The sequence below is a fragment of the Podarcis gaigeae genome (assembly GCF_964106915.1).
Source record: "Podarcis gaigeae genome assembly, chromosome: 4".
Taxonomy (NCBI): Eukaryota; Metazoa; Chordata; class Lepidosauria; order Squamata; family Lacertidae; genus Podarcis; species Podarcis gaigeae.
Genome location: NC_139677.1, coordinates 40,734,793 through 40,762,618, shown reverse-complemented (window position 1 = coordinate 40,762,618; position 27,826 = coordinate 40,734,793). Strand labels below are relative to the sequence as shown.

The 27,826-nt window shown below is 44.2% G+C and overlaps 1 protein-coding gene and 1 long non-coding RNA gene across 3 annotated transcripts; one reads left to right on the top strand and one right to left on the bottom strand.

The window, feature by feature from the left end:
* Nucleotides 1-84: 84 nt before the first annotated feature.
* On the top strand, nucleotides 85-3,489 carry LOC310842526. The gene is made up of 2 exons (XR_014563148.1): nucleotides 85-2,801; nucleotides 2,850-3,489. It is a non-coding gene; the product is annotated as an uncharacterized lncRNA (long non-coding RNA).
* On the bottom strand, nucleotides 1,451-27,817 carry PRPS2 (phosphoribosyl pyrophosphate synthetase 2). 2 transcript variants are annotated; one of them, XM_083734552.1, is made up of 8 exons: nucleotides 27,471-27,769; nucleotides 18,649-18,832; nucleotides 17,080-17,094; nucleotides 11,919-12,017; nucleotides 9,794-9,918; nucleotides 7,379-7,552; nucleotides 6,327-6,486; nucleotides 1,451-3,791 (listed from the first exon to the last, which is right to left on the bottom strand). In XM_083734552.1, exons 1-8 carry the CDS (start codon nucleotides 27,590-27,592, stop codon nucleotides 3,699-3,701), a joined length of 972 nt encoding a protein of 323 aa, XP_083590678.1. In that variant the 5' UTR covers nucleotides 27,593-27,769; the 3' UTR covers nucleotides 1,451-3,698. The 2 variants fall into 2 exon arrangements, with proteins under 2 accessions (XP_083590678.1, XP_083590679.1); XM_083734553.1 differs by lacking the exon at nucleotides 17,080-17,094 and having other exon boundaries at nucleotides 27,471-27,817.
* Nucleotides 27,818-27,826: the final 9 nt, after the last annotated feature.

The window sequence follows — 27,826 nt, the reverse complement described above, 5'->3', positions numbered from 1 at the left end:
ACAGAAACCACAAGCTGTAACAGAGGTTTGTTCTACAGCCTATAAACCATGGTTTTGCATGTAGAAGCAACAGCGGCGATAATCTCTCCACTCTCACTTTTGTCAGTGCCAGCCCAGCAGGGCATTGGAAAAGGGAGTCTGTCTATCTCTGGTTTGCCCTCCTCACCCACCAAATTTTAAAAGTATCTGTTATTTTACCAGCGGGTGCTGTTCTACATTACAAACTGAACAAAACTAGTTAAGCCCCTTGTTGAACTGAATTTGCAAAGGATTTGCCTTGTAACATGCCTAACCTGTCTGTGCCATATGACTTGTGTGCACTAGGTTGTCAAAATATTTGCAGGCATGGGAATGGCATGGGACAGCTGGTTAGGAAATGCATGTCAGTTCCATGAGAATGCTGTGCAGAGATTTCTTACTTCTCACAGATAACAACTCAGAACTACTACTTATATTAATTCAGAAATAATGGGTTCACTTGCAACATTGTGCACATGTGTGATCTGTATATTCAGACTGCTTGACCATGCTTAACATGTATTGCCACATTTCAAATATGTGCATCTGCTCTCTGGCATTTCAGCACAAGAAAATGCATTCAAAAATAAAAAGTAAACCAGATGTTTAAACTCAATCAAATCTCAGAATGAGAAACATCCCATGCAAAAAACCCTAAAAAGGCCATGAAAAATTCTGAGTTTACTCATCCGATAGGCAAGTGCTTTTCAGTTAGCAAAACTGTTTTTGTGCTTGTAGCCACACAGTTAGTGTGGTTTGCACAATCCACTTTATATTTAGCATGCAAGGTGCGCAAAGCAAGGTGTTCAGGTAAGATACCACAAAGCACCCAGTGCCTGGTTTCAGACAGAAGTTTAGAGTTGGAAGGTATCCAAGGGCCATCTACTCCAATCCCCCTACAATGAAGGAATCTCAGCTAAAGAATCTGACAGATGACCATCCAATCTCTGCTTAAAAACCTCCAAGAAAGATAGTCCACCACCTTCTGAGGTCATCCATTTCACTGTCAATCAGCTTGTCAGAAAGTTCTTTCTAATGTTCAGTTGGTTGGACTAATGTTCAGTCTCCTTTCTTGTAACTTGAATCCATTGATTCGGGTCCTACCCTCCTGAGCAGGAGAAGACAAGCTTGCACCATCTTCCATTTGAAGATGGCTATCAGCTGTTTTCCAGGTTAAACAAACCCAGTTCCCTCAACCATTCCTCATAAGGCTTCGTTTCCAGACCCTTGATCACGTTGGTTGCCATCCACTGCACACATTCCAGCTTGTCACTATCCTCCTTGAACATGCTTTTGATAATGTTTTTGTATCTGTTTCTGTGACCAGAGTCGCTTAGAATGTGAATGTGTCTATTTATATCCATTTAGGTTTGCATTATTTGCTGCTCCTGAATGAAATAAAGAGAGCCAAACATAACTAACAGTCGGTAAGTATAATGCTGTTCTGAGATTTATTGAGAAACTTGAAACACAAACCTTTCCTGATGTCATTTGAAACAAACCCAGTCTATAACTTATCAGATATTGAAAGAAAATGGGTTTCATTTATTCCAGCTTTGGTATTGGTGGATAAAGAGAGAGATTGCAGAAACAATACAAAGAACTAAGGAATCAAACATTCTTTGGCAAGATAAGTGACAAAAAAAATTACCAAGACTTTACATCCAAAGCAAGTTAAGCAGATGTAGACTGAAAATGCTTTTTGGTTTAAACTTTACACACTTTTAAGTCTTTTCTGTTTTCTTATTGCAAAAATCATTACAGAAGAAATATATGTGAATGTTTAAGAAAGTGGAAGTCATTTTAAAATTCCATACAGATTTTCATCATTGTCCCTTTTTTGGGGCTATGGAACAAGACCACCAGTTATGGTTTAAAAAGGGGTTGTGTGATCCTGGATGCAACTTGTATCCATTAAATGCTACTATTTGCCACTTACTTCATTCACATATATTTGGCTCCGTGTTATGAGAAACGCCAAGATAGGCATCTGTCTTTATAAACTTTTAGCAATCAGTTTCTGAAACTGTTTTACACGATTGTTTCAGTTCCCCTGCAGATGGGAGAGTACACGTGGTCTTGTGGGAATCTTGGTTTTGGAAAGAGAAGCAAAAAACCACACCAAATGTTATTTTATACAAGGAAAATGAGGTAAGGCAGATGTTTTTAAATGCCTTTCTTTTTGCCTTCTGCATAATAAATGATTACCGGAAGAAAAGGAAGCTCATGTTTGTACTTTTCAAACAGACTTCCCTAATGCACAACCACTATTAGGAGTATAAGTGAGGATTATTGTGAGGGTTTAGGATTGGTCCATTTTATAACATAGGCTAGCATTGAAAATGAAATGTTAGCTGGGAATTAGAGACTCAGCGCCCCTTCACAGCACAGAAGCTGCTGCAGGCGCTGCCCACACCACTCAGGTAATGTCAGATGGGAGCTCCATAATCGAAGCTCCTTCCCCTGTCAGCATTGCCCCAAGTTTTTCAAGGCAATTCTCATGATATTGGGGTTTGTGGTGCTGAAGGCAGCTGTACTGCAACAGCTCTCATGTCACAGAATTAACATGGGAAGGGCCCCCAGTACAGAAGGGCAAGAATAAAACAAAGTTTAACAAGTATTTCCGCCCCCCCCCCCCCCCGGATAAGAATAATAAAATTGTAGAGTCGATACATTGCATTACGGTTCGGCTCAAGTATTCTGAAGTGCCAGGCACTAAATAAAGTGCTGGCACTGGGAAGTAAGAGTTTATTACAGATTGTGTGTGCCTGCAGGGTAGAAGGGTGCATTTTGAAAGAATTGCATATTCTTTGCTCTCCAAGTCAAGTGAGTTAAGCATGTGATGCTCCTCCAGATTGAGGTCCCTCATTGGCCGAGACACAAAGAGGGGGAAAGGTCATGGCTTAGAGGAGCAGTAGTTCTGCAAGCAGAAATTCCAGGTAGGACTGGGAATGCCCCGTCTGAAACCCTGGCTATCATAGTGCCAGTCAAGTCTAGACAATGCAGAGTGGGATGGACTAATAAGGCAGTTTCCTATGGCTGCAAGTGCAGCCATAACTCAGCAATCCATGAAGCATTGTACTATGCTATCCCAGGTCACAGCTGTTTAGAAGCATTTTGGCGCAGTGATGTCTAAGGATGAGAGGGCAGCCTAAGTTCATCATTATGCCAGGGGCACTTTAAGAGGTGCCAAAAATTATTACCTGACCACAAACGATCTGCAAGCTTAAGATAGACACTGATTTTGTCAGAAGGGAATTTCACAGGCCATTTAATCTAAATCTGTAAATGACTACAAGTTTCTGTTCTAAGTGTGGTACAGTTAACTCTCAGCAAGTGCATGCCTCTCAGGTTACCAACCCCGAGTTAACTTTTGACCTTAGCAAAAATACTGTCTTCACTGTTTTCCCATATGATATATGCACATCTTAATAAATCACAGGCAAAAAGCATAGTTTTCTCTTTTAAAAACCCAAAGAGAATTTATAAAAAGTTGTAAGCAAAAATAATACACATATTTGCCCGGTTTAGTTATTGTCCATATTAAAAGAGGGAACGTAGGTGTGGTTGAGCTGAAGCTTTTCATAGACATTTGTTATCTTCATCATGAGCTGCATTATCTGATGTGCGTGTCCCACCACCCCCCACCCCGAATGCAGCATGCCAAAGCTGGTTTGCAGTTATAGTGGGACGTGGCTGAACAGGTACGACACAGATTCGCCGTTGTGTGTTCTTCGGATCGCCTCAGCCAAAATCATAGAAATATCAATAACCTACAAGGAAAAGATAGTGGCTTCCTTTGTTATCCGGACATGCCAAAGTGAGTCTCATTCAAAACCTCAATTGTCTATTGGGCAGGGGTGGGGGAGTGGAGGACGAGGAAAGTTGCCAATCACTTGTTGTTGTACAAGCTCTATTCATAAGACCCTGCAGATATGCTGGGACATCTTGATTAAGTTTTACATTTCACATTTCCCAAGACTCCAAAAACAGCTATTCTGCAGACTGATGACTAGAGCTGGTGGATAAATTGTCTGAGAGATGTGGGCTTCATATCGCAATATCAGTTTCAGACAACTTGAGCAGGCAATTCATTGCACCTGAGAAGGCGCAAGCACCACTCTGTGAGCTGGAGTGCTATCTGGGCTTGCTCAGCCAAGGGGCAGGAGGCTTCCTGCCCCCAGCTGAGCAGTTTAAGAAAGCCCCTGCAGCTTGCATGAGCCAGAGCAATACGGGGGCTTCCTCAGGGCTGGGCAATGTATCTTGGCTGCTTCTTCCTCTCCTAAGGTGGGGAGGCAGAAGCAGCAGAGATACATTACAGACATTGTGTTTATATATCAGCATATCTGTTTTTCAACATTGTGATTTACCCACGCGTCATCAGTAGGGCTGGGCGGTATGAGACAGAAACTGTGCATAATGGCAATGAGAGCTGTTGCCACTGGAGGGCAGTGAGAACTGCTATTTACAACGCTTTCCCTCCAAGGCCTGTAGTATTAATTTTTAGAATTTATGTTTCTTGTTGCGTTAGCCATGCACTGACCAGACTTGTTTTGTGTTGTTGCAAGGTAGGGGTGCAGTGTGGGATGGGGGCATAGAGCCAGATGTGCCCACCAAAGGCTGTGTCAGCCAGCCAGGCCCTGCTGGACTCTACCCAGTGATAGGGCTCGGCTGGCGCAGTGGGTTTTGTTTAGCCTCCGTGAACACCTGTGCCCCAGCTGCCATCAAAGGTCACAATGCTGCTGCTGCAAGGTGCACATGAGACAAATACATGCACTTTATTTAATAAACCCCAAAAGAAAGAATTGTGTAAGGATGCTGAGGCTGTAAAGTGTGTTCTAAGGAATCATTTCCCAAATAAGGCACCGCAGGGACTTTTAACTGAGGTTAGGTAGCCACCACAGATGCCTGGTACAAGCCATAAATCAATTAGGACCTGATTTAGCATGTTTGATATGTATTGACCATAGATCTCTCTCAAAAGTCTTAGGATTTATACAGGGGCAGGTTGTGGAGGGAGCCTGCTGCAGCCTCACTGGCCCAGCCCCGTGTGGCATCAGCTTTTCAACAACAAGCTGCATTGCCCCCAGCCGCTGCTTGGGATGACACAGCTTGTTCCCAGTGCTGGGGGGGGGGGGCGGCAAAGTGACATTACGCTACTCAGCTGGCAGGTGCAAAGGCTCCCGCTCCTCCAGCTTCTGTGCAGATATAGCCTACCGTCCCAGGTAGCAGCAGCCAAGTACACGGAGCCTCTCAGGCTCCATTTGGAAAGCTGCCTCCACCTTGCACGGGCAAGCCCCCACCTGTGCAGCCCCAATCCTCCTCCTCCTCATTTGCAAGCAGGAGAGGGATTGGGACTCTCCCAACTGGGGAGCAGTTTAACAGAGACCTCACTGCACTGCTGGCTCATGAGTCGGTCAGGGACTCCGTAAAACTGCTTGGCTGAGGCAAGGGCAGTGGCACACTCCTCAGCCAAGCAGTTTGAAGAAGTGGAGGAACAAGCTGTACTGTGCCTCATTGATGCAGCATGTTGCTCCCTCTGCACCAGTATGAGGGTGGTTTCACTGAGTTCCCCCTGCCTGGATGCAGCTTGTTCTCCTGTGGCACGCTGGTAGCATCATGCAATGAAGCTGCACTCAAGTCTGGCTCTGGTGTGCGAGGCAACTTCCCTCTCTGCAAATCTGGTCTTGATGAGGAAGCACCTCATTGCAACCCCCTCAAAAAAAAAAGATCTAAATTGAGGGGTGTCCCCAGACACACACAGTATTTTTCACTCTATAAGACACACTTTTCCCCTCCAAAAATGAAGGGAAATGTGTGTGTGTCTTATGGAGCGAACGCAGGCTCCTTTGGCTTCAGCGATAGCAACGCAAAGCCTCCGAAGCGCAGAGGGAGAGCTCCCCCCGCGCTCCGGAGGCTTCGTGTTGCTTTCGCTGCAGCCGCCTGAACTCCCGCTGCACTCCGAAGGTGTGCGGATAGCCACCTGAAGCCTGGAGAGCGAGAGGGGTAGGTGCACACTGATCCCTATTGCTCTCCAGGCTTTGTTTCGCTGGAGAGGCGCTGCACAGAGGCGCTGTGCAGCGCCCCTTCAGCAAAGCAGGAGGAGAAATGGAAGGGGCTCCATTTCTACTGCCACTTCGCTGAAGGGGCGCTGAGCAGAGAGAGGGAGAATCCCCCCCTCCTATGGTCCGGTGGGTCCTATAGAGTGAAAAATACGGTAACTATTTTTATCCCCTTAATGTGGCTTATAAAAGCTGCTATATAAAGCTCAAAAAGCGGGACTGCTGTTGTAAATCAGCGCACCATACCTGAATCTTGGGACAATGCTTCATTTTTTCTTCCTGTGGGATCGTGTTGGTGACGACGACTGCTTCGAAGGCAGCATTATTGATCCGCGAAATAGCAGGGCCAGAGAAGATCCCATGGGTGAGAATAGCATAAACCTTAGTTGCTCCTGCAGACACTAATCTATAAAACATAGGAAGGGGGAGAGCGGGAGATGTATGAATGTCAGCACAAATCTAGAGTGCAAGTTTCAGGAAACGACAAGAGTAAATTACCCACTTGGACAAATGCAGACAGATGCACAGAGCCTGAGAACGTGCTTCTCAGGCTCCGTGCACCAGTGGCGGAGCTTATCTCCAAGGTGCATGTGTGCACATGGCTGCACCCGTGCCAGGGGCGGAGGACCAAGAGGGCCTGCCCAGCTGCCAGAGGGGCAATAGCCCTGAGTGGCTTTGCAAGGTCTCACAAAGCAGTGCAGGGCACCCCCGGCAATTGCCCCAGTGGCTCCCCCAAACACTACACACCTCTCGTCTGCCTGCCTTCACCCAGGACGGCAGGCTGCATCTTTCCTTCTGGAGCGACTGACCGCCCCAGAAAGAGACACAGCCTGCTTGCTTGGGTGAAGGCAGGAAGCCCCGATGCCCCTCCTGCCTGCATGAGCCCCACAGGCTTTGGGGCTTGCTCACTTATCTTGGCTGCTTCTTCCTCCCAGCATATCGTGGTGTTTAGCTGCCAACATATCACAATGTTGAAAACCAGTTATCACCCTGCCCTACTATGCAATGATCCTGTACAGTTGTAAATGAAGACTTGACTACAAAGTTCATCTATATAGCTAGGTAGGCTCAGGGGAGTAAATTAACAGGCTATTTCCTAAAACGGTGTATTTCAATTAAGACTGAAGCTACCCATAAAAACATACTTAAGTCATAGCAGGCAGAGAAACCAATGTTTTGTGTGGGCAAGATCTCTTTTTCTGAACTAAAATGAAACCCATCCCCTCCCCACCCCAAAGAAACCTCTGCTGCTACCCGATTCTCTTCATCATGAAGGTCTGCCTCAGTTTTTTACTCACTTGTCCGCAGCGTGACATATTGTGCCACATGTGTCTGCCATGTCGTCTACAAGAATGGCTACGCGGTTGCTCACATCCCCAACCAAGACCATCCGGTCCACTTCGTTGGCTTTCTTCCTCTCTTTGTGGATCAGGGCAAACTCGACATTCAGTCTGTCAGCGATGGAAGTGACTCTGCATCAAGCGGGAGCAAAACATAGTCAGGGCTTTTGTATTAAAAGAACTGACGCATCGGAACAAAACTTTTAGATCCTATAAAAATGTTACAACAGCAGTAGATGAGTCACATGGAGCAAAATTCAACCCCCACCTCCCCTCAATTTAAGGCAGGCGAGCATTTATAATCAGGATCTAGATTGGCTTGATGGAGCATTTTATAAATTAGCTGCATTTGATTACATTAGCTGTCTCAATTTAGCATAATGGGTAGCTTGATAGCAAGAGAGAATCTTTGCTCTTTAGAGTGCAGAATTTTGTGGTAAGTACGTCTCTCATGGCAAGATGCACATGATAAGCAGCTCTTGCTTGCCTCTACCACCTGTGTCTTTGTGCATATGGCTGAACCTGCAAAAGCTTGCTTGTGACCCAGAATCCCAGTCAGTGGATGGATGCCTTCTGGCATGTGAAGACTCCCCATGACCACAGAGGACCTCTGCTCTTCCCACAAAGGCTAGGGAGGCTGGGACTACTCAGCGTGCGTTGAATAAAACCAGAGTGCTAATTTCTCAAGTAGGCTCTGGTAACTCACAGACTACCACCATATATGATGCTGGAGTTGAAAAGACCTGCACTGGCTTCCCATCTGCTGCTGGGCCAGTTTCAAGGTACTTGTACAATCCCAAGTTTATCACTACCATTATTTGGGGTGGGGTGAGAAGCACTATTAGTGGTTCTCTATCAGCCAGAAGCAGAATTCCTGTCAGCGAGGAGTTGTGCTTTCAGTATTGTGGGCCCTAGCCTGTGGAACTGCCTCCCAAAAGAAGTTAGGCAGGCACCATTGCTAATGAGTTTCAGATGCCTGGCCAGACCTAAATGCAAAGGCCTATTCCACGTTTGCCTTGGCAGCTGAAAGCAGTTTCTACATATATCACAGTGGTAACTTTTGCAAGTGTGGGTTTAGAGGGGTTTAGTGTGTCAAATTCCCAGCCAGCCATGAAGCTCACTTGCTAGCAAGTCACTGCTTCTTTGCCTCATAAGGTTGCTGTGAGGCTAAAATGCAGAGGATGTGAGCTACATTTGCCAAGGAAACAAAACAAAATGCCAATCAGGTCCCAAGCAGACTTGGCATGGAAAGAGCTTTAGGCTCTCCAACTTGCTTGGGGGTCAAGGCCCTGCTCAGCACTCCAGTTCTGGATGTGGGACATCATTGCAATCAAACCAACAAGTCATGTCTTGCCAGATGGGCACATGATGGGGCTGAGGCTCACAGAGCTTTCCTGTAAAATTTGCCAGAGAGAACTCTGTAAGATCACTTCCTTTGTCTGCTTTGGCAGTAAGCGGTAACCCTCCATACATCCTGCTGATCTGGGCAGCCCATTCACCATATTTGAAATTACATTTTGTACTTTTGTAACTTAGTGGTTATAAACGTGCCTTCATTTTGCTACTGTTAAGTGTTTCTTCAAGACCGAGGTTATTTAAGTAAATACAATTTTTACTACTTCACAAAACTGTGTGCGATTCTTGTTTTTAAGGGTTAGGAAATGGGCAATACCAGGGAAAAATCCAGTGTGCCTTAAAGCATTCTGGATTATTGTTTCTAGGAGTTAAATGAACCTTGCCTTAGCTTCCAAGTTTAAGCTGCAAAGGATGGTACTGTGTTGAACTCATGTGAACAAGGAAGGATAACAACAATATATCATGTCCCAATGTCTGAATCCTTTCCTGCACTGGGATGATCCTGTGGGATCTCACACAAGCATCCCTAGCATTCAGGAGCTGATGCACTCAGTGGGCCTTGCCCACCAAGCAAAGTGCAGAGCTTGGAAATCATCTGGTTGGCCACTGTGAAAACAAGGCTAGATGGATCTTTGTCGTGATTCAGCAGGACAAAGAAATTATTTTAAGAAGGTAAGTTTGCCAGTGCTTGGAACTCGCTGCTTTCTAAAAAATGTTCCACCTACAGAAGTTAAGCAACCGATGCATCAATCACTTAGATAAACATCAATTGCCAAAGTGGTTTCTGCTCTGTAAAAGGAATGCTGGTGAGATTGTTCCTCCCAGCATACGGTCTGAAGGCCCCTGTGGTCAGCACTTTTCTGAAGCTAAGGAAGCCTCGGTCTGGTCAGTGCCTGAATGGAGAAACCACCTGCAGAACAGCATGTAAGCTGCCTTGGCTTCCGTAACATAAAAAAGGTGGGTTCTGCATGTCAGAAACTATATAATAAAACAGGTTAGCTGGAGATTGCATCCTACCTTTTTGCTCCTCCTGCATCTGGTGAGACAATGACACAGTTCCTCCAGTCTACAATATTTTCTTTGATCCACTGCAACACAGCTGGTTCTGCATACAGGTTGTCCACTGGGATATCAAAGAAACCCTGGAGATTGCAAGAAAAGAGGCAGCCAGGTATTAATTTACAGAGGTACAGATATTTATACAATCAACAAGCTGCAGAGGCAGGCTAACTACTGCCAAAATCTCATGCAAAATAAGCAGATGAGGAGCTTTCTCTGCCACAGCCATTGTCTCACAGGTAACTTCCTGGGGACTGTTGGCCAGTATTGAGTGGGACCAGTGAGAAAAGTGGGCAGGGTCACAAGAAAAACTGGGCAGAGCAATGGATGAGTCTCTTATCTTTGCACTGCAGGCAACACTTCAGCCGCGTAGAAGCTGGAAGCTCCCATATGCACCCACCCACCACACCCATCTTTATCCAGACAAACTAGAGGTATTGTCACAGAACACAGACACATTCCAGCCAGGCAAAAGCACCTGAGGGAAGTGTGGAGCAGGGCTGGTGAGGGGTGTGATTGAAGGCACGTCCCTGATTAGAGTATATAAAACAAAAGGCCAATACAGACATGGGGAGAAGCACATACCACCTTTGCTCCAATATATGTCCAAGTGCAACATCTAAATGGCTGTGCTTCACCATTTTAAATGAGATGCTGGTCATGCAGTCTAGCATCTAACCCTCTTTTTGATATGTCCGTTTCACTGAAATGCTTGAAACAAGAGAGGCAAGGACACCCCAACAGCTGCGAGGAAAAAGCTTACTGAATACATTTCAGCCTGCATCTAAGCAGGCATGTAACAGCCACTGCTTTGTGACAGTGACTAAATTTAGTGACTCCAAAAGGGTGGGTGGTGTTAATTTAAATAAACTGCATCCCAATTCTCATTAGCATCCAGGCTGGTCCTCTGCCTCTCTTGATTCTGCCACTTAAGGGAGCTGCTCTTCACTTCTTTCTTCCTACTGAAAAAGTTGTCACTTTTTGAGAATGAAAGAAGCCATTTGGACCTTCCTACACAATTACGCCCCCATCACATGCACAGCAAACTCAAGAGTTTGAAGCCCATGGGAGCAAAACACAGGTGTCTTACTTGGCCTTGAGAAAACCTCCAGGACTGTGTGTGTTGTCTACAGCTGACAGTCAACAACCTGAGGCTTTATGAGAGAGAGCTGGAGAGATAGCGGTTGCTTGTTACATATTTAAAATGCCCCAGCCTGGAATTTAAACAGACCACTGCAGTACAAAGCCCATGATGCTTCAAAGCAACCCTGGAGACCACAGGATTGCCCAAGGGAAATCACTGCACCCGGCTTCAATTTTAGTAGAGTCAACTGCAACATATGGATTGCTGCAGTGCATGGCTGCTCTTGAAGGTCCAGATGGTCAACAATCTTGCCACCAGCGGCTAGCAGGGTGGATCACATGATGACAGCTGAATATATCCTCTTCACTGGCTGCCAACTTGTCTCCAGGCTCTACTCAAGTTGGTGGCTTTAGTTTTTAAAGCCCTAAATCAGCCTGGAATGAGGATTTTGTCAGGAATCGCTTGTCCTTTCGAACCTAGTAAAGAACCGCACACAGCTTCTGAAACCCTTGTTATCAGCCGGGTGAGGGAAAAGGGTCTTTGCCTGTTGCTCTACTCAGATGATGGAGCCATATCCCTAGAGAATGACACGTGGCCCATACTGCCTATTTTAAGTAGGCACTGGAGACATGCTGTGAGCATTCGTACTATCACTTTACTGCTTCCACAATCAAGCTGACTTTTTGTTTACAAAGGTGGGGCACAAATATTAGTAGACAGATAGATAGAACAAAGGGTGGAATCCAGCTTCTACTCACACAATGGGATTTCACCTTCCTCTCCTCCCATCTACAGCCTCCTATATATCCCCCTCCAAAAAACACCCCTGCACAACAGATGTGGTGGGCAGCTGGAGGTGGGAGGAGCAGAAGAGCAGGTGTCTATTCCGCTTGCACACAGACCTAGCTGCACACGACCCAACACATTTTCCTGATGACAGTGCAAACACACAAAGGGAAGCAGCATACAGGAAGGAGAGAGAAAAGGAATCCTCATTACCTGTATCTGGGAAGCGTGCAAATCCATGGTGATGATGTGATCTGCTCCAGCAACTGATAACATGTTGGCGACAAGTTTTGCAGATATGGGAGCGCGACTCTGGAGGGAACAAAAGACGGGCTTTATGAACTTTGGGGTTGCAGGGCGGGTGAGAAGGAAGTCATAAGGTCTCTCCGTTCAAGCGATGCAAGTGGACAGTGATCAGAGCTCTTCCACACTTCTTATAATTATGCATCTATGTATATAAAACAAGTGGGACCTGCAAACAAAATGTTGCAGCTGTATCCTCATTCTCTAACACAGTGTTTCTCAAGCTTGGGTCTCCAGCTGTTTTTTGATTACAACTCCCATCATCCCTAGCTAGCAGGACCAGTGGTCAGGGATGATGGGAGTTATAGTCCAAAAACATCTGGAGACCCAAGTTTGAGAAACGCTGCAGTCTAACAGAAGTGCTTCTGCTCAGGGTTCCAGCCTGTCAGCCACACCTTCACCTCTAGCCTCCCTTCCAGTTGCCTTTTTTATATACCTTACACTCAACATCCTGCGGCTCTTAGTATCCACTGAGCATTCTCAGTTCTCCTTGGCATCAGGAAGATTATTACAGGTAAGGAGTCCCCAATATGTGCTTTCCGGGCTTGCAACAAGAGCTCCAACCAATTTCTTTACGCACTTCGAATGTTACCTGCTGTTGCTCTCAATTCTCGTCCCAACCCTGGGGCAGATCTGCACCCATGTTTTTAATGGTAAAGGTAAAGGGACCCCTGACCATTAGGTCCAGTCATGGCCGACTCTGGGGTTGCTGCGCTCATCTCTCCTTATTGGCCAAGGGAGCCGGCGTACAGCCAACATGTGGCCAGAATGACTAAGCCACTTCTGGCGAACAAGAGCAGCGCACGGAAACGCTGTTTACCTTCCCGCCGGAGTGGTACCTATTTATCTACCTGCACTTTGATGTGCTTTTGAACTGCTAGGTTGGCAGGAGCAGGGATTGAGCAACGGGAGCTCAACCAGTTGCGGGGATTCGAACCGCTGACCTTCTGATCGGCAAGCCCTAGGCTCTGTGGTTTAGACCACAGTGCCACCCGCGTCCTGTTTTTAATGGTAGGAAAGGGTTAAGGAAGGGTTGCAGTAACAGGAGCAAATGACACATTGCTTTTAATGTTCTTAATGCGTTTTTAAAATGTGACACCAGAGGGAGCTGCAGAGCCACCAGCAGCATTTCGACGAATATAAACCAACAACGAAGTAAGAAAAACCATTTAAATTAAAAGTACGCCCTGTGACGTTTTAGAACGATATACCTAATGCCCTTCTAATAACGTTAGACAGGTCGGTGTAGATCCACCTCAGGACTCTGAACTCAATCGTTTGGCTTTTCTGAAAGGAAGGGCTTCTGTTTTAGACCTCTTTGGATATTTTTTAAGCCCCTTGCTAACTCCAGACATCCAAACTACTTTAATATAGTCAGGGCCAAACACAAACGCATGCTGAAAACCAGGGCTTCTTATAAGGAAACACAACGGGGGGGGGGGCAATCTGCAGCAGAGACCTGCACAAATGAACCACTTGGCTTCCTGTTGTTCTGCTGCAACTTCCCTTCCCCACTCAAACCCATTTGCCCTGTGAAGATAATCTGGGGGGCAGGGGAGAGATCTTCCCTCATCCCCTTACAAACACTTCCTTGACAGTTTTTTTAAACCAAGGGTGGAAAATCTGGGGCCCAACTGTTGATATTAGACTACAGTTCCCCTAATCCCTGAGCATTGGCCGTGCTGGCTGGGGATGATTGGATTTCATAGAATCGTAGAATTGGAAGGGACCCTGCGGATCATCTAGTCCAACCCCCAGCAATGCAGGAATAAGCAGCTGTCCCGTTCAAGGATCGAACCTGCAACCTTGGGATTATCAGCACCACATCGTAAACAATTGAACTATCCACCTGGAGGACAACAGGTCCCCAGAGATCTCCCCAGGAGGCTGTGAGAAAAAATGGAGACCTACTTGTGACAGAGGACTTTGCATTCTTCTCTCTCTCTCTCTCTCGTTTAGATTTGTTATTGAATTGCATTGTATTATGAAAGATCTTAAAATCTTTTTTGAAAAAATTCTCCTTAACCCCAAAAGGAAATCTGGTTTCAGATACCTGAAACAACCAGGGGAGAAACTAGCAGGGCAGAATTTTCAAGGCGTATCAATGGTGCTGAGCACCCCAACCAATTTCAAATGGTCCTCTACCCTTGCCCCCACCACACATTACATTAAGTGTTGCCTAAGCAAGTGTGTATTTTGAAATATTTGGCTACTGAGGTAATACGTAGTTTGGAACTGAACAGTGAACAAATCATTCCTCTTCAAGTAGTAAACAGTGACATCATTTCCCCATGTGATGAAGTTTAGTTCTTAGGAATGATGAAGCAGATTTAACTGGGAAGTGGGCCTTTTCCAAAATGGCATTTAGATACTTTGAAAGCACTAAGAAGTGTGTGGGGGGGAATGGAATGCATTCCAGATCACCCCATTTTTTGATGCAAAACACAACCATAAGTTGATTCCTCCATAAAGGTTTGCCTCACCAACCACCAGGTTTATCATGACTTCCATTCAGGTCAAAGCATGCAATATTTTGGCAGAATGGGACAATACAGTATTGCTACAGAAATTCGTCTTGCTAAAATGTAGCATTTGAAAATACTTGAAATGCAACTGTCCCACTACGGGTCAACTCTTCCAAGAACCCCCACACCCCTAACTTTTTTACTGCTTCTTTTACATTTCATTTTAGGAAGCTTGTCCTAATTCCTACACAAATGCTCAGGGTGCAAAAGCAGCTGCAATGCCTGCAGGAAGTGGAAAAAGTCAGGAGAAGAAAGGAGAGTTGTAAAAGGCTGAAAATGGATAAAAGGGGATAGAGAAAGAAAGGGGGGAGGAGCAGACACTCAGAACAGAAAGGTAACTGCAGAACAACAGAACTGAGAAAGAACTGTGACAGAAACCACTACCTGCACAGCTGATGCACAGACAGCCATGATTTGGGGCTGAGCTCATTTAACTGAGATGGGGCAATCAGCTTCCCCTTGTACTCATAGCAGAGTCACATGCATGACACAATCCACCAACCGCTTCTGCCATATGGTACACATTCATTGCAATGTGGTTTGCTCAGAAGTTCTGCACGTCTCACAAAGAATGAATGGGTGACTGCATAGCACTAGAGCTTGTGATTACACACACCGCAAACTGCCCACTCTTTCTAGAATAAATTCACACAACTGAAAATCCAAACAGTGACATTAGTGGAAGACAATATAGCCAAATACACATATTTTTCAAACATATGGCTAATTATAAAAAATGTGAAGAATTTCATTCAGCCAAAGAACATAGCTGAAGACATACCTCTCTTCCCTGGCTATTCTGCGATATCAGCAGCCAGGAGGCAAAGTTCAACATACTGCATACTTTATTGATCTCGGGACTGAAAAATGAAGTGCTAAAGCAGCATTGATAGATGCCAGAACCAAGAGGCACTGCTTAAAAGCTACATCTTGTCAAGACACCAGTGTGACAAGCGCAGAGAGGACATCTCTGATAATTAGTAGGAAGTCTTTACTTTGCCTCATGGGATGTTCTGGCCGCTCAAAGCCCAACTGTGGATAGGTCACATTCAAGCTATTTTATCAGGTTCTCATTAGCAAGGAGGGAAATTGGTCATTAACACTTTCTGAAGACTAAGATGTCTTCCCGTGTGAAGCCATTAATATGTTGTCACTTTTTGAATATTCAGAAAACCACACCCACACATCAGCGTAAGATTTACTTCAAATAATAGCTTGTTGATGCTGCCAAATTGTAAGCGCTCTGGGTGGCATCCAGTTTGTGTCAGCCCAACTTGCACAATGGTCTTCTCCTTTCTTTCCTCCATCTCTGCCCCAAACTGCCCAAAAATCTGCTCTTCAAGGTTCGATGATATGCAGGTGGAGGAGAGAAGGAGCAAGCAGGTGCAATGTTGGCGATCGCCTTTTAGTACAAACACTGGGCAAGGAGAGACTTGCACAATCGGGTTCCACGTCATCTAGATAGCAACATGCCTCCAGTCCAAGAGCACCATGACAAAAGGTGTCTGCAGGGAACAGCTTAGCAAGTAAACCCAAGTCACCCAAGTGAACAAGCCAAGTCACACAACATGGGAGAAGACCCAAAAATCGAGGGCTGCTAGCCAAACTGACCCAAGGGAAAATGTTGTTCCTTCTCTAGTACAGCAAACATTTCCACTTAGCATCTCTCTTTCTGTTTGGGGCAAATCAATGCTTCAAAGGGGAACCCAATGAGCCAACAGAAGAACCATTCATAAGTGCTAGTCTGGCATGTATGTTTCGTGAATAACATCTGGAAATCAGTGAACTGTCCAAGTTGGGTTTTTTAAAACCCCTCTAAAAACCAAATCCTTGAACCTTCAAGGAGTTAGCTCTTGGACATTTTGCTCTCTGCTTACAAATTATACTTTAGGATTAAGAGCAAGAGACAAAGCTATTAGTCACAGCTCCTTTATGTAACACAAACAACAAATATTTAAGAATGACATTAATATTTTTAGAAGATCTGAAACCTGGAAATTTCCAGTCACTTTCTCAGCATCCTATAGAACCACACCAAACTTCTGGGTCTGGACAGGTGAACTTGTCTACCACACTTTTTGGCTTATATGTTTCTACTGTGTGTGTGTGTGTGTGTGTGTCATGCCTACACAACCCAATTTCCAGTTTTCTCCTTCAAAACTGTGATTGATTTATGCTGCTTCTCCAATAATCAAGGAATTTGCTCTGCATGTGCGGTGAATATCCTATATAGACACACATAAGTCTTAAATAGTGGCTTAGATTTAAAACTTTCCTGCTCTGAGTTACCTAATTTTTTGTTTACTTTGGGAAAGGTCTGATATAAACTTCAGTATGAACTTTGTTGTGTTGGCAAAAAGTAGTAATGTTATCTGGAAATGCAAAAATCCCAGGTTTTTTTTCTTTCTTGATAAGGGAGGCAGAGCTTGCTCAAATGTAGTTAAAAATTATGCAATTAAACTGAAGCTGAGATCAAAATGGGTCAGCTGAGATTCTAATAATCCATGGTACATTTTAAATCAAGATAGCTGTAAAGTACCACTTACCCATCTACCTTGGTCCTATATAGGAAAACACAACAAAAGTCAATTAATGAAATATGCAAATCCTGTTCTCTCATCTGCAAGAATAGGATAAATTTTAAAAATCATTTCAATCAGAATTCCCATTGACCTCTTTCATATGCGGTGAAAATTTTAGTGTTGCGAAAAGAATGTGTATACGGGTTAAATATCAGGTAGTGAGATTTGACATATTGAAAGAAGGAGGTTGCATATGATTTGAACAACTAAAGAGAAGATTGCATCCTCAGTGACTTCCCTTTAAGGTAAGAAACTGTAAAAGTCAAAAATGGAACTCTGAGATCACCTGGTTGAGCATCTTTTTTTCCCTTTCAACCTTTAAGGCAGCAAAAGGTCATTATCAAAAACTTGTCAACTTATTGTAAGAGATCTTAAGTAGAAATAAGTTTCATTACTGGGGAAGAATGATCAGCTCTCCAATATTCTAATATGAATAGAACAAAATGTTCCAAAATGGAAAAGTGAAGCAGGTTTATCTAATTTAAAAGGGGGGGGGGAATCACTATAAAGTTGTGGGGTATTGTACTCCAAACAAGTTGCATAAGATTTATAATGGTAAATAATGACTGGAGATGCAATTTCCCATGGCATTCCCTGCCCTGTCATTCCAAGAGTGTGGTTAGAACTAATTATAACTTATTGCTCAGTCCCAAAACTAATCTCACGTGGTTGTCTAAGCACAATATTTTTCAGAATGTGTTATGCCTCTAACTGATTTGTTCACAGCTGCAAAAATTGTGGTAGCCAAACACTTGAGCCCAAGAATGCCTATAATTAAAAGAATGCATTACTAAAGTATGGAAAACAGCACAATTAACATAATTGAGTAAAAGAATTAAACTAAGGCAGAAGACACAGCATAGGAAGATTTGCTAGAAGGCATCCTTTTGATTTGTTTAAAGCAAAGGTGTAACATTGACATGAATGCATACAATTGTTTATCGGTATCTAAGCATGAAAAATAACGAGAACTATACTGCATACAATAATATATTCCTTGCTTCATACTATGCTGCACTATTTTTATGCCAAACACACCCACAGGTACTTACATTTGGATTTTTCAACTGCGTTTGTGGTAGAATGTACTCAGCTCTCATTTGCAACATTAATATTTGCCGTATCAACTACCAAGTATGCCATATTGATCTCAGGGCCATCATGATGGGTTAGGGAGGAAGAATCCTCTTTGCCACTTAAGATAAAAAAATCACTTGGGAGCAAAGTTGACCAATTTCACTGGAAACTTTGCTTCTAACTAAGAATTCTGCAGAGTGCAGCTATAACTACACTAGGTTGTTTATAATAGTCTAAATGAAGGGTGGGGAACATTTGGCCCTCCAGATGTTGCTGAACTTAAACTCCCCTCATGTCTGACCATTGGCCATGCTTTCTGGGGCCAATCAACATCTGGAGAGCCAAAGATTCTAAATACATTTCATAATTTGGCAAATCAGGGCAAATGTGCGGGGGCAGGAGAAGATGACTCTTATTTTGACAAACACCTTCAGAGAGTAACCACCGCTCACCTACCTTGTCTTTCTTATCTTGCCTAGCGTAAGGGAAACATGGGATTACAGCCGTAACTCGGGAGGACGACGCAATCTTGCAAGCATTGATCATGATGAGAAGCTCCATCAAATTGTCGTTTATTTCACCACAACCACTCTGGATGATGTAGACATCTTCTCCTCTTACACTCTCACCAATCTCTACACTGGAAAGAAAGATGGAGACACAACGATGACATGACTGGGCATGTTAAGTCTATAAAGCAGACAAGTAATACTTAAATTCTCTTCCTAAACAATACATTTTAACTAAGCAGCTTAGATCTCTGCAGATAATGTACCATACACAGGCTTACTCCCTAAACCCAAAAAGTGCTTTTCAGGCAAGAGGGGTCCTTAAAAACCAACAAGTTGTGGCAACGTGATCAGAGGCTTCACGTGTTATGATAGACTTAACCACAGGCTTCGCCTTTATAGGGTGTTGTACTACTTGGCATACTGTTAAGTCTCAACTCACTAACTCCTGGGAAGAAGAATTGATTGTTAAGCCATTCTGAGAAGTGTAGCTCTCAGCTTCCCAGCAAACTAGTTTCAAGGTTTCTAGGGAGGAAGCCATGACTATTTAAAGTGGTGCAGTACTACTTTGTATAGTGCAGACGGGGCCTTAAGAGCATAAGATTAGAGGGTTAACTATTGTTCCCGCTGAAATCAGTTGAGCATAAAAGGGCTTAACTTTGGCTCGATTCTGCCTGGAATTTGCATCATTTACCTAGTTACAAAAAATCCACTGTATTCCAAATGTATCAAGGGCAAAACTACTAGTTAACCATTAAGATTCTACCCCATCTCCACCCCCCACCTCCAAGGTTAATCAACATTCTGCTGTGGTGATACAGATAAAAGGGCAATCAAGCTAGATCTTCCCCAAGAAGAACATCAATGTTTGTTTTATGCAATTTATCAAATTCAGCCATTTGGAACTTTCGGTTCAAGTTCGAAGGGTGACGGGTGCAAAGTGCCTGAACCACTAGACAGCTGAGGAGATTTTATACACAAAGGCGCACTTTTAAACCTTCTTATTTCACTTTGAATTTGCACCATTTTATAAAATGCACGGCAGGGACCTCAGCACAATTATGAAAACAATTCCGCTCCGCCCAAAATATATTACATTCCGAATGGAATCAAAGCTACGCAAGTCAGTACTTCAGCTATACCCTCCTCATGCCATGGTCCCTTTGACTCAAATGAGTACCATTCGCCTATGACAGAAATAACACACTTATATTTTGTTTTGTTTGATTCAAAGGCGTGAAGCCCAACAGCTAATGTAAGTTTCACTTGTGGACATGGACTTGGCCTTTAATTTACAGTATCCAGAAGAGGCCCTCATGCAAGTATTCTAAAACAATTTAGGCACAATTCTCTCTCAGACCCACTCACCACCTAGGCTTATGGGTTCTCTCTTCAGTCCACAGGAGCTCCCCTATTATTTTATTTAGTACGATGGGGAAGGTACAGAGGTGAGCAAATGTACACAGATGGGAAGAGAACAGCTAACTACTACTACTACTACTACTACTACTACTACTACTACTACTACTACTAGAGCCTAGTTGGTTGATCTAAGTGACATTAAGCTAGCTCAGCTTATGTCCACCTGGGTACTTGGTGCACCACCTGTCAAGGTCAGAGGAGTAGGCTTGCTATTGTTTATAAAAATGCCATCTCTCTCCTCAGAGGTCCAATCTGAACTGTGTCTGAGTTCGAGATAGCCTGAGGTGTCAGGCTAGAGACAGAAGGGGGAGGCTGATAAGTGTACGGTCTAGCCTGCTGCACTGCAGCTTCCCTAGCTAATTTGGTGGAGGCAGTTTCAGATGTGGAGTTGGGGGGCTTCAATATCAGTGTTAGAAACTGAGATATGAAAGCCAGGAGTTAAATGGCACCTTAAACCTAGGTTAGGGGCGCCACCATGGAATGTCTAGGTGCACTTTTTCATAACAAGAATACAAAGCTGAAAATGAATGAACAGCAGCTAAAATATTATGTTCATTTGTCACATGGCCTAGTCCTTCCCTTGGCCACCCCACTAATATTCTTAAGAGGGTCTCTTCTCCAGTCATCAGAGAGTAGCTGAAAGTGTAGAGGCAGAAAAAGGCCCTCCTTTCCTTTCACTCCGCAGTTTTAATCAGAAATCTTAGGCACAGTACTGTACCCAGAGCTCAGAAACTGCTTGCACCAATGAAATTCCCTGTTGCAAAATGCATTTAGAACAATTGGCGTTTCGAACGCTGTTTCAATATCCAATAATTGCAGGACTTCATGGCCCCCATGATAACTAAGGGTCTATATCAGTACACTGTTGGTACGGTGCATATGGCTGGACATAGCTTGACCTGGTCTTTGCCACAAAATGGATGGGAGGGAGGGGCTCATTGTGAGCCTGCTGTCATGTATGGCTCACTCCCTGGTCCATCCACAAAGGCTTATGGAATCCAGTGGATGTTTTTAGAACCCACCCTATTCTCTTGACTATCACTTATCTTAAACTTTTAGTTTGGTATTTTTAAATTGCGATCATGTGCCTCGGAACCTTTTGGTGACAGGTGGGTAAGAAATTTAACTAATTAACGACAACAACAGCTGCTTCAGCTACTTGCTGCATAATCTGCCCTTAAATTCCCCATCTGGGACAATTGGGACTGAGGCTCCTTTACCATGGGCAGGGTTGAGAGTTCACTACTTGTATAACCCTAGAGCTCAGGATTCACACAGTGATTGACAAGAGGTTCAAGCAGAGACAAGAAGCAAATGGATCTCATGATGCACTTTTTGGGACTCGCTGCCATGAGAAGTTGAATGTAGCAATGGCCAATGTTTGCTTATGCTTGATAGCCTTGCCTTATGTCCATTAAACTTGCAGTCTTTGTATTTGACCACGCTCCAGACTCGGGCAATAAGCTATGCCTTTTTGCAGTAAGCTAAGCAACTGCTTTGGCCTGAGAGAAGGAAAGGAACAAGATAGCAGAACTTCCCAGACTGGGCCTGAATGCAGACCCCTAAAACCTCTGCTGCAGCACCAATCGCCTATTTATGGAGTGTGTCTGGATAGGGACCTATCCTGCTTAATTGGGAAATGTAGCTTTCACATTCTACACCATGTAATCATTTACATGTAATGCTGTACTGCTGTTATACCAATATTTTTCACTGAAATGCTATCCCTACATCCCCTCCCCTCATTTTGGGATGTACATCACGCCATTCAGTTTGTATGCATTGTATTACTGCACCTGAACATAACAGCCCGTACGAAATTATGTGAAATTTTGGCAGCCGAACTTCGGAGGGCTGAATGCGCTGGCAGCCTATTGACTCTGGAACTTGCCCCCTAAGCTGGTCCAACAGAACAAGAGTTTGTTGACCCTCAGGGCAAGGCTTATCAATGTACACAGGCATTTGCCTCAGGGCTTTTCTGGGAGAGGATTACCATATTTTAATACTGAGCCAATTGGTTAATTGTTCACTTCTATTAATGCGTAATGCTGAGCACACACTTGCAAACTCCCAGCGACAGTGTTGCAATAAGCACTGAACAAAAAAGCATGCCGCGAGGCCTGTTGAGGTATTAATCTGGATGGCCAAATTCATATTTTGCTTCTGTTCAAAAACAAGAAGAATACTTTCCCTTAAACTGCACAAGCAGTATTTGTTTTTCCAACCACAGTTGGTGGCTGCAGCTCTAAATGTTGTTGACAGAAAACACAGAATGCTTCACACACATTTAAAGGGACAGACACACAGCATTTAAATGCTATATTTGGGGGGAGGGGTGAGTTAATGTATGTGAGCCACTACATGTATTGTCCAGGTCACATGCAACTTCCTGACTTGCGAATATGTGGCAGAAAAACGTGTGTTTGATGACATACAAGGCACTCCAAGGCACAATGTCAACCACCCCTGCTATCAATCAGCACCTTATCATTCCCTACTAAACAGTCAAGTCTTTGCTCTCAGCCTGCTCAAATATCCGAAGTCAACTTGGTCATAGATCCAGTGCTTGAGTGCTGTGCTTGGATGTGGGCAAACCCCAATCCAAACAGCTGGTCAACTAAGTTAGTATCTCTCAGACTAACTTGAACGCAGGATAGTTGCAAGGCTAAAATGTCACTCTGAGCACACCAGTGGGATCACACCAGCACCACCCCAAGCAAAAGCAGTCCTTTCAACATCCTCAATTATTATTTAGGTCCCATTCTGATTGAGAAGATATTCAAACTTTTTAAAAAAGCTGCTAAAGAAATATATTTCATTATCGGAGAGTAGAGACTAACAGTAACTTTAAAATGCTAAATTGTTTTTGTGGCAAGAAATAGAAAGAGTTGTCAATTGGGAGGTTGTAGACTCTCTTTCCTTGCAGGTTTTAAAGCAGAGGCTGGATGGCGCTCTGTCACAGAAGGCTTTTGTTGAGATTCCTGCATTACAGGGAGTCCCTTACAACTCCATGATTTTATGAAAGACTGAATGTGGCCTTGCAATGCCAGGAAATCAGATATATTCAAAACAAGAGACATTAATAATGTTTTGTTTTAGTTGGCCAACAGCTACACCAAATGCAACTCTGATCCCACTAAGTGCTCTTTTCTGTGAGATATCCTTTGACTATGTGCTTCCTTTGCAACAGAGCAAGGTGCACCAAGCAAAAGGTAAATGGTCCATCTTGCTCACACAAATTACCATTTTGTCTCACAGCAACAAGCTTAAATGCAGAGTTAGTACCTATTCGTGTACGCAGAATGTGCAGCAACGAACCCGCATGCATGCATTGCTTCTGTTAGCGTTAGTGGCACAGCCCGCCAGGAAACAAGGGACAGCAATAAATAGCAAAATAGATTTGAGCTCTTGAGCAGCAAAAAGCAGTTATACGAATGAAACTTCAAAGTGACTGAAATCACAGCTTTACACAAATTTAAATCAGTGAAACACATCAATGAAGGAACTTGCACATTAGCTGTTATTTCAACTTTATGCTATTTTATTTTTTGTTTTCACAACTATCCCAATAACACCAAGAGCCACCACTATCGTTGGTGGAGTGTGTGTGTTTGTCTAAAGAAACACAAGCAATAAGCTTCTTTTGTTTACACACGTGAAGCAGATGCGATTAGAGTGCACACAGTGCTTGTTCTAAGCCCCAGGCCAGATCACGTGCTGGAAAATTAGAGAATGCAGCAGCAACAACAACAAGAGTTGCTGTGGTCCTCTGAGTCAGTTTAGGACAGATTAAGGTTAAAATGTTTAGCTTGTATGCTTGAAGTCGATGAGGCTTACTTCCAAGCATGAACTGTTAAAATCAGGAGTGCAAGAGAGTCATAGCATCCATACTGTGCTATTCATTTTAAACGTGAATGTTTGCAGTTTCATAGGATGAACTCCTTAAACTGATGTCACTTCTCCATTCTAGTGGAGCATCAGTGAGATACAAAGTTCTTTGTGCCTCTGACTTCTTGTGAGCATGTTTTTTGCTTTCATGCACATGCAGTACAAGAATGGAATACTTATGCCTAAACCAAGACTTGCTTATGTATCTAATGTGCACTAACTCTAAGGATCCAAGCTAGGTATACAGTATACAGTGGTACCTTGGGTTAAGAACTTAATTCGTTCCGGAGGTCCGTTCTTAACCTGAAACTGTTCTTAACCTGAGGTACCACTTTAGCTAATGGGGCCTCCTGTTGCCGCCATGTGATTTCTGTTCTCATCCTGAAGCAAAGTTCTTAACCCAAGGTACTATTTCTGGGTTAGCAGAGTCTGTAACCTGAAGCGTCTGTAACCCAAGGTACCACTGTACTAAGGGATATAGCCCAACCACCACAGCTCTTGCACAGAGTAGCACCTCGCTTCTAGCTCAAACATAACTTAGTGTTCAGTTTCACTGAAATAAACTCAAGGTGTACTTCTATAAACAGCAGCATGAACAAGCTACAATATTTTGGTTCACCTGGCACATCACTGCTCGCTAACTGGAAATGGCTGTTCAGGTTTAAAGCCTTTTGAATCACCTGCTACCCAGCACTTTAACTGGAGATGTTAGGGACTGGGCCTAGGGACAAAAAATATAGGATGACAGGGAGGAATGCCCTGTTACAAAGAAGACAACCATAGAGTTGCCCATCCCGTAGCCTCCTGTTTTAATTAAAAAGTTGTCAATTTTACTTGTGCAATCAAGAGCAGAAAAGGGAAACTTATAGGAGTTTAGTGGTGCAGCAGTAAAACGGTTAGCATATTTGCAAAGCTAAGCAGGATCCAGTATTGTTTCAATTTGGATGGGGGACTGTGTGTTGAGATTCCTGTATTGTAGGAGGTTGCACTAGAAAGATTACCCAGAGGGTCCCTTCCAACTCTATGATTCTATAGGAGTCTTCATCTATAAAGTGTCTAATTTTAGTCTCTTAACAAGTTTAGAGACGCCTCTTAGCTACATTTCTTGCTAAGGTATAAGCAGCTGTAAACTAAGCCAAACCCCTCACAAAAAAAACCCAAACCTAAACCCTGATTCTGGGAAGCATTCTTAAGTTGGTGTGCATGCAGCAAAAAATCTTTTTTCTGTTCCTGTGACATTCTACCAGCCACAACTACATGGCAGACTCATTTGAAATGGCAAGAGCTATCTGACAGAAATAATTATATCTACCCTGGCTCTAAAGTGCTGGGGAAATGAGATAGCACATCAGGCAAGAGATCTTGGATGCTCTACAATGGAAGACAATCAAGAAAGGCTATAGGAGCTGTGATTAACTTTCCCATCTCAAGGAGAAACAGCCACATTCCTATGTCTTATGAGAGGCAACACAGAAGCAGACTGTTCTACCTCAGAGTAGAATTAGGGGAAACAGAGGGATAGGATATGTATGTGTGATCTAGGACAGCTCGTTAACAGCTTTGGTCCTTGAATATGAAATGTGCTATTGGACTGATCAGTCCAACCACATTTCATATTCAAAGACCAAAGGTGCAAGAAGAAGCACTTTCTTTTATCTGTCTGGAATCTTCATATGTTCAGCTTTGTCAGAAGTTCACATGTTCCAGTGTTATGAGAGGAAGAAAAACTTTTCTCTATCCACTTTCTCCATGCCGTGCAAAATTTTATAAAATTCTATCATGTCACCTCTTTTTGGTTGCTCTTTTCCGACTCTACAATATCCTTTTTGAGGGGAGGTGACCAGAACTGTACACAGCCACACCATAGATTTGCATAATGGTAATATGCTATTGGCAGTTGAGTTTTCAATTGATTTCTTAATGATTTCCTAACATGGAATTTGCCTTTTTCACAGCTGCTGCACACTGGGTCAACATCTTCACTGAGCTATCTATTATGTCTATTATTATTAGGTCTCATTCTTGGTTACTTCAGACCTCATAAGTGCATATGAAATTAAAGTGGCTTTTTTTGGCACCAATATGTGTCACTTGACACTAGTTTACACCAAATTGCATTTACCATTTTACTGCCTATTCAGTCAGTTTGCACAGATCTCTTGGAGCTCTTCAGTCTCTATTTTAACAATTTAGGGCAGTTATTGTAAGCAAACATGGCCACCTCACTGCTCACCCTTAACTCCAGATTATTTATGATCAGTAGTGCCTTTTAAACACTCTTTTGTCCTGTCATGATCAAGGTTGTCAGGAAAAGGGCAGCCTGTAGGCTTTCAAGACATGCTTACAGGCAAACACAGATTATCGGTGAAGTGCAGATTAACAAGTGACGGTACTCTTACTAAGATATGGTAGTTACTCAAAATTTGTTAATAGTACAACCAGGCATGTGGACTTTCAGATTCTGCATTCAGGCACACTTTGAGAGAGCCAAGAACTGGTGCAATCATTCTAAACAACAGGCTAATAATTCACACATTATGCTTTAAAACATGAATAAAGCATTTCATGCGTAAACTAGAGATGTGAAGGCCCAGAATGCATGCCTCACTCTGGACAAACGTAAATGATCCTCATCATCTCCTCTAGTCCAAACATTAAGCTATAAAATGTGAAAGCAAAGGAAGAAAAAGAAGACTACATGCAAAGACATATGTAACAGACGCTTCTGAGTAGCTTCACCTGGCTACAAGTGCCTGCTGAATCTACAATTTGGGGGCCCTGAGAAATAAAGCATGCAGAGAGAAAAGCGGCAAGTGGTTTTTTGTTTTGTTCTTGTTCTTCCTAAAACGGGACAATGAAAGCGTGGCCAGAGCTAAGCATACACTTGAGGCCTCAGATATCTATCTATCTATTATCTAGTTTGTAGGCCTCAGACAAATATATTAAACCACCCTCTGAGGGCAGAACAATTAATTATCCTGCGACACGGAGGACGCCCTTTTCCCGCGCAGGTTTATGAGCAAACAGGAGAGTGTCCACTTTGCATTAGCGTTTCCATACTTTGCATACGCACACAAAACACGCAACCCAGAGGAAAGCGCGCTTAAGCTTTCAAGGGGTTTCTTTCTCCCGCATCCCCACGCCCCCACCATGCTCGTCGCTTCACCCCTCGCTTTCTCAAGACAGGAAGCTCTTCTCCCGCCCGTGCCCCTCTCTACGCAACCCCCGGTCAGGGCGAACGCAGGAAGGCTTGGAAGGGACCGCGAGGGTCATCTAGCCCAACCCTCTGCAAATGCAGGAGTCGCTCGTCCAACGTGGGGCGACCCTGGGACTCAGGGCCTCAGTTGTTGCTTTTAGGGAGGGGGAGGCGCCGGGAATGGCTTGCAATGGAGACGCGGAGCCGCCTAGCCTGCTCGCCTCTCCTCCCCCCGCATCCCCAATCCGCTTTCCACGCCTCACCTGGTCTCCTGGTTGCTGAATTTCTTCGTCACCACTTTCCCCAGATCCAGCCCCAGCCGGTCGGCCACGCGCTGGGACAGATCCTGGTGCGAGCTGCCGCTGAAGAGCACGATGTTGGGCATGGCTGGGCGCGCAGGGGCCGCGGCAAGAGTAGCGGTGGCGGAGGAAAAAAGGAGGAGGAGGGGAAACGGCGAGGAGACGAAGAAAGAGAGAGAACGGGCGCGCGCGGCCAGCGGGTCAAATAGCCGCGGCCACGCCCCCTCAGCGCCGCGGCCACGCCCCCCACCGGCGCGCTCGCTCGCTCGCGCTCTCTCTCTCCCGCGCGCCCCCTTGACTCAAGAGGGCGGGGACTGAGT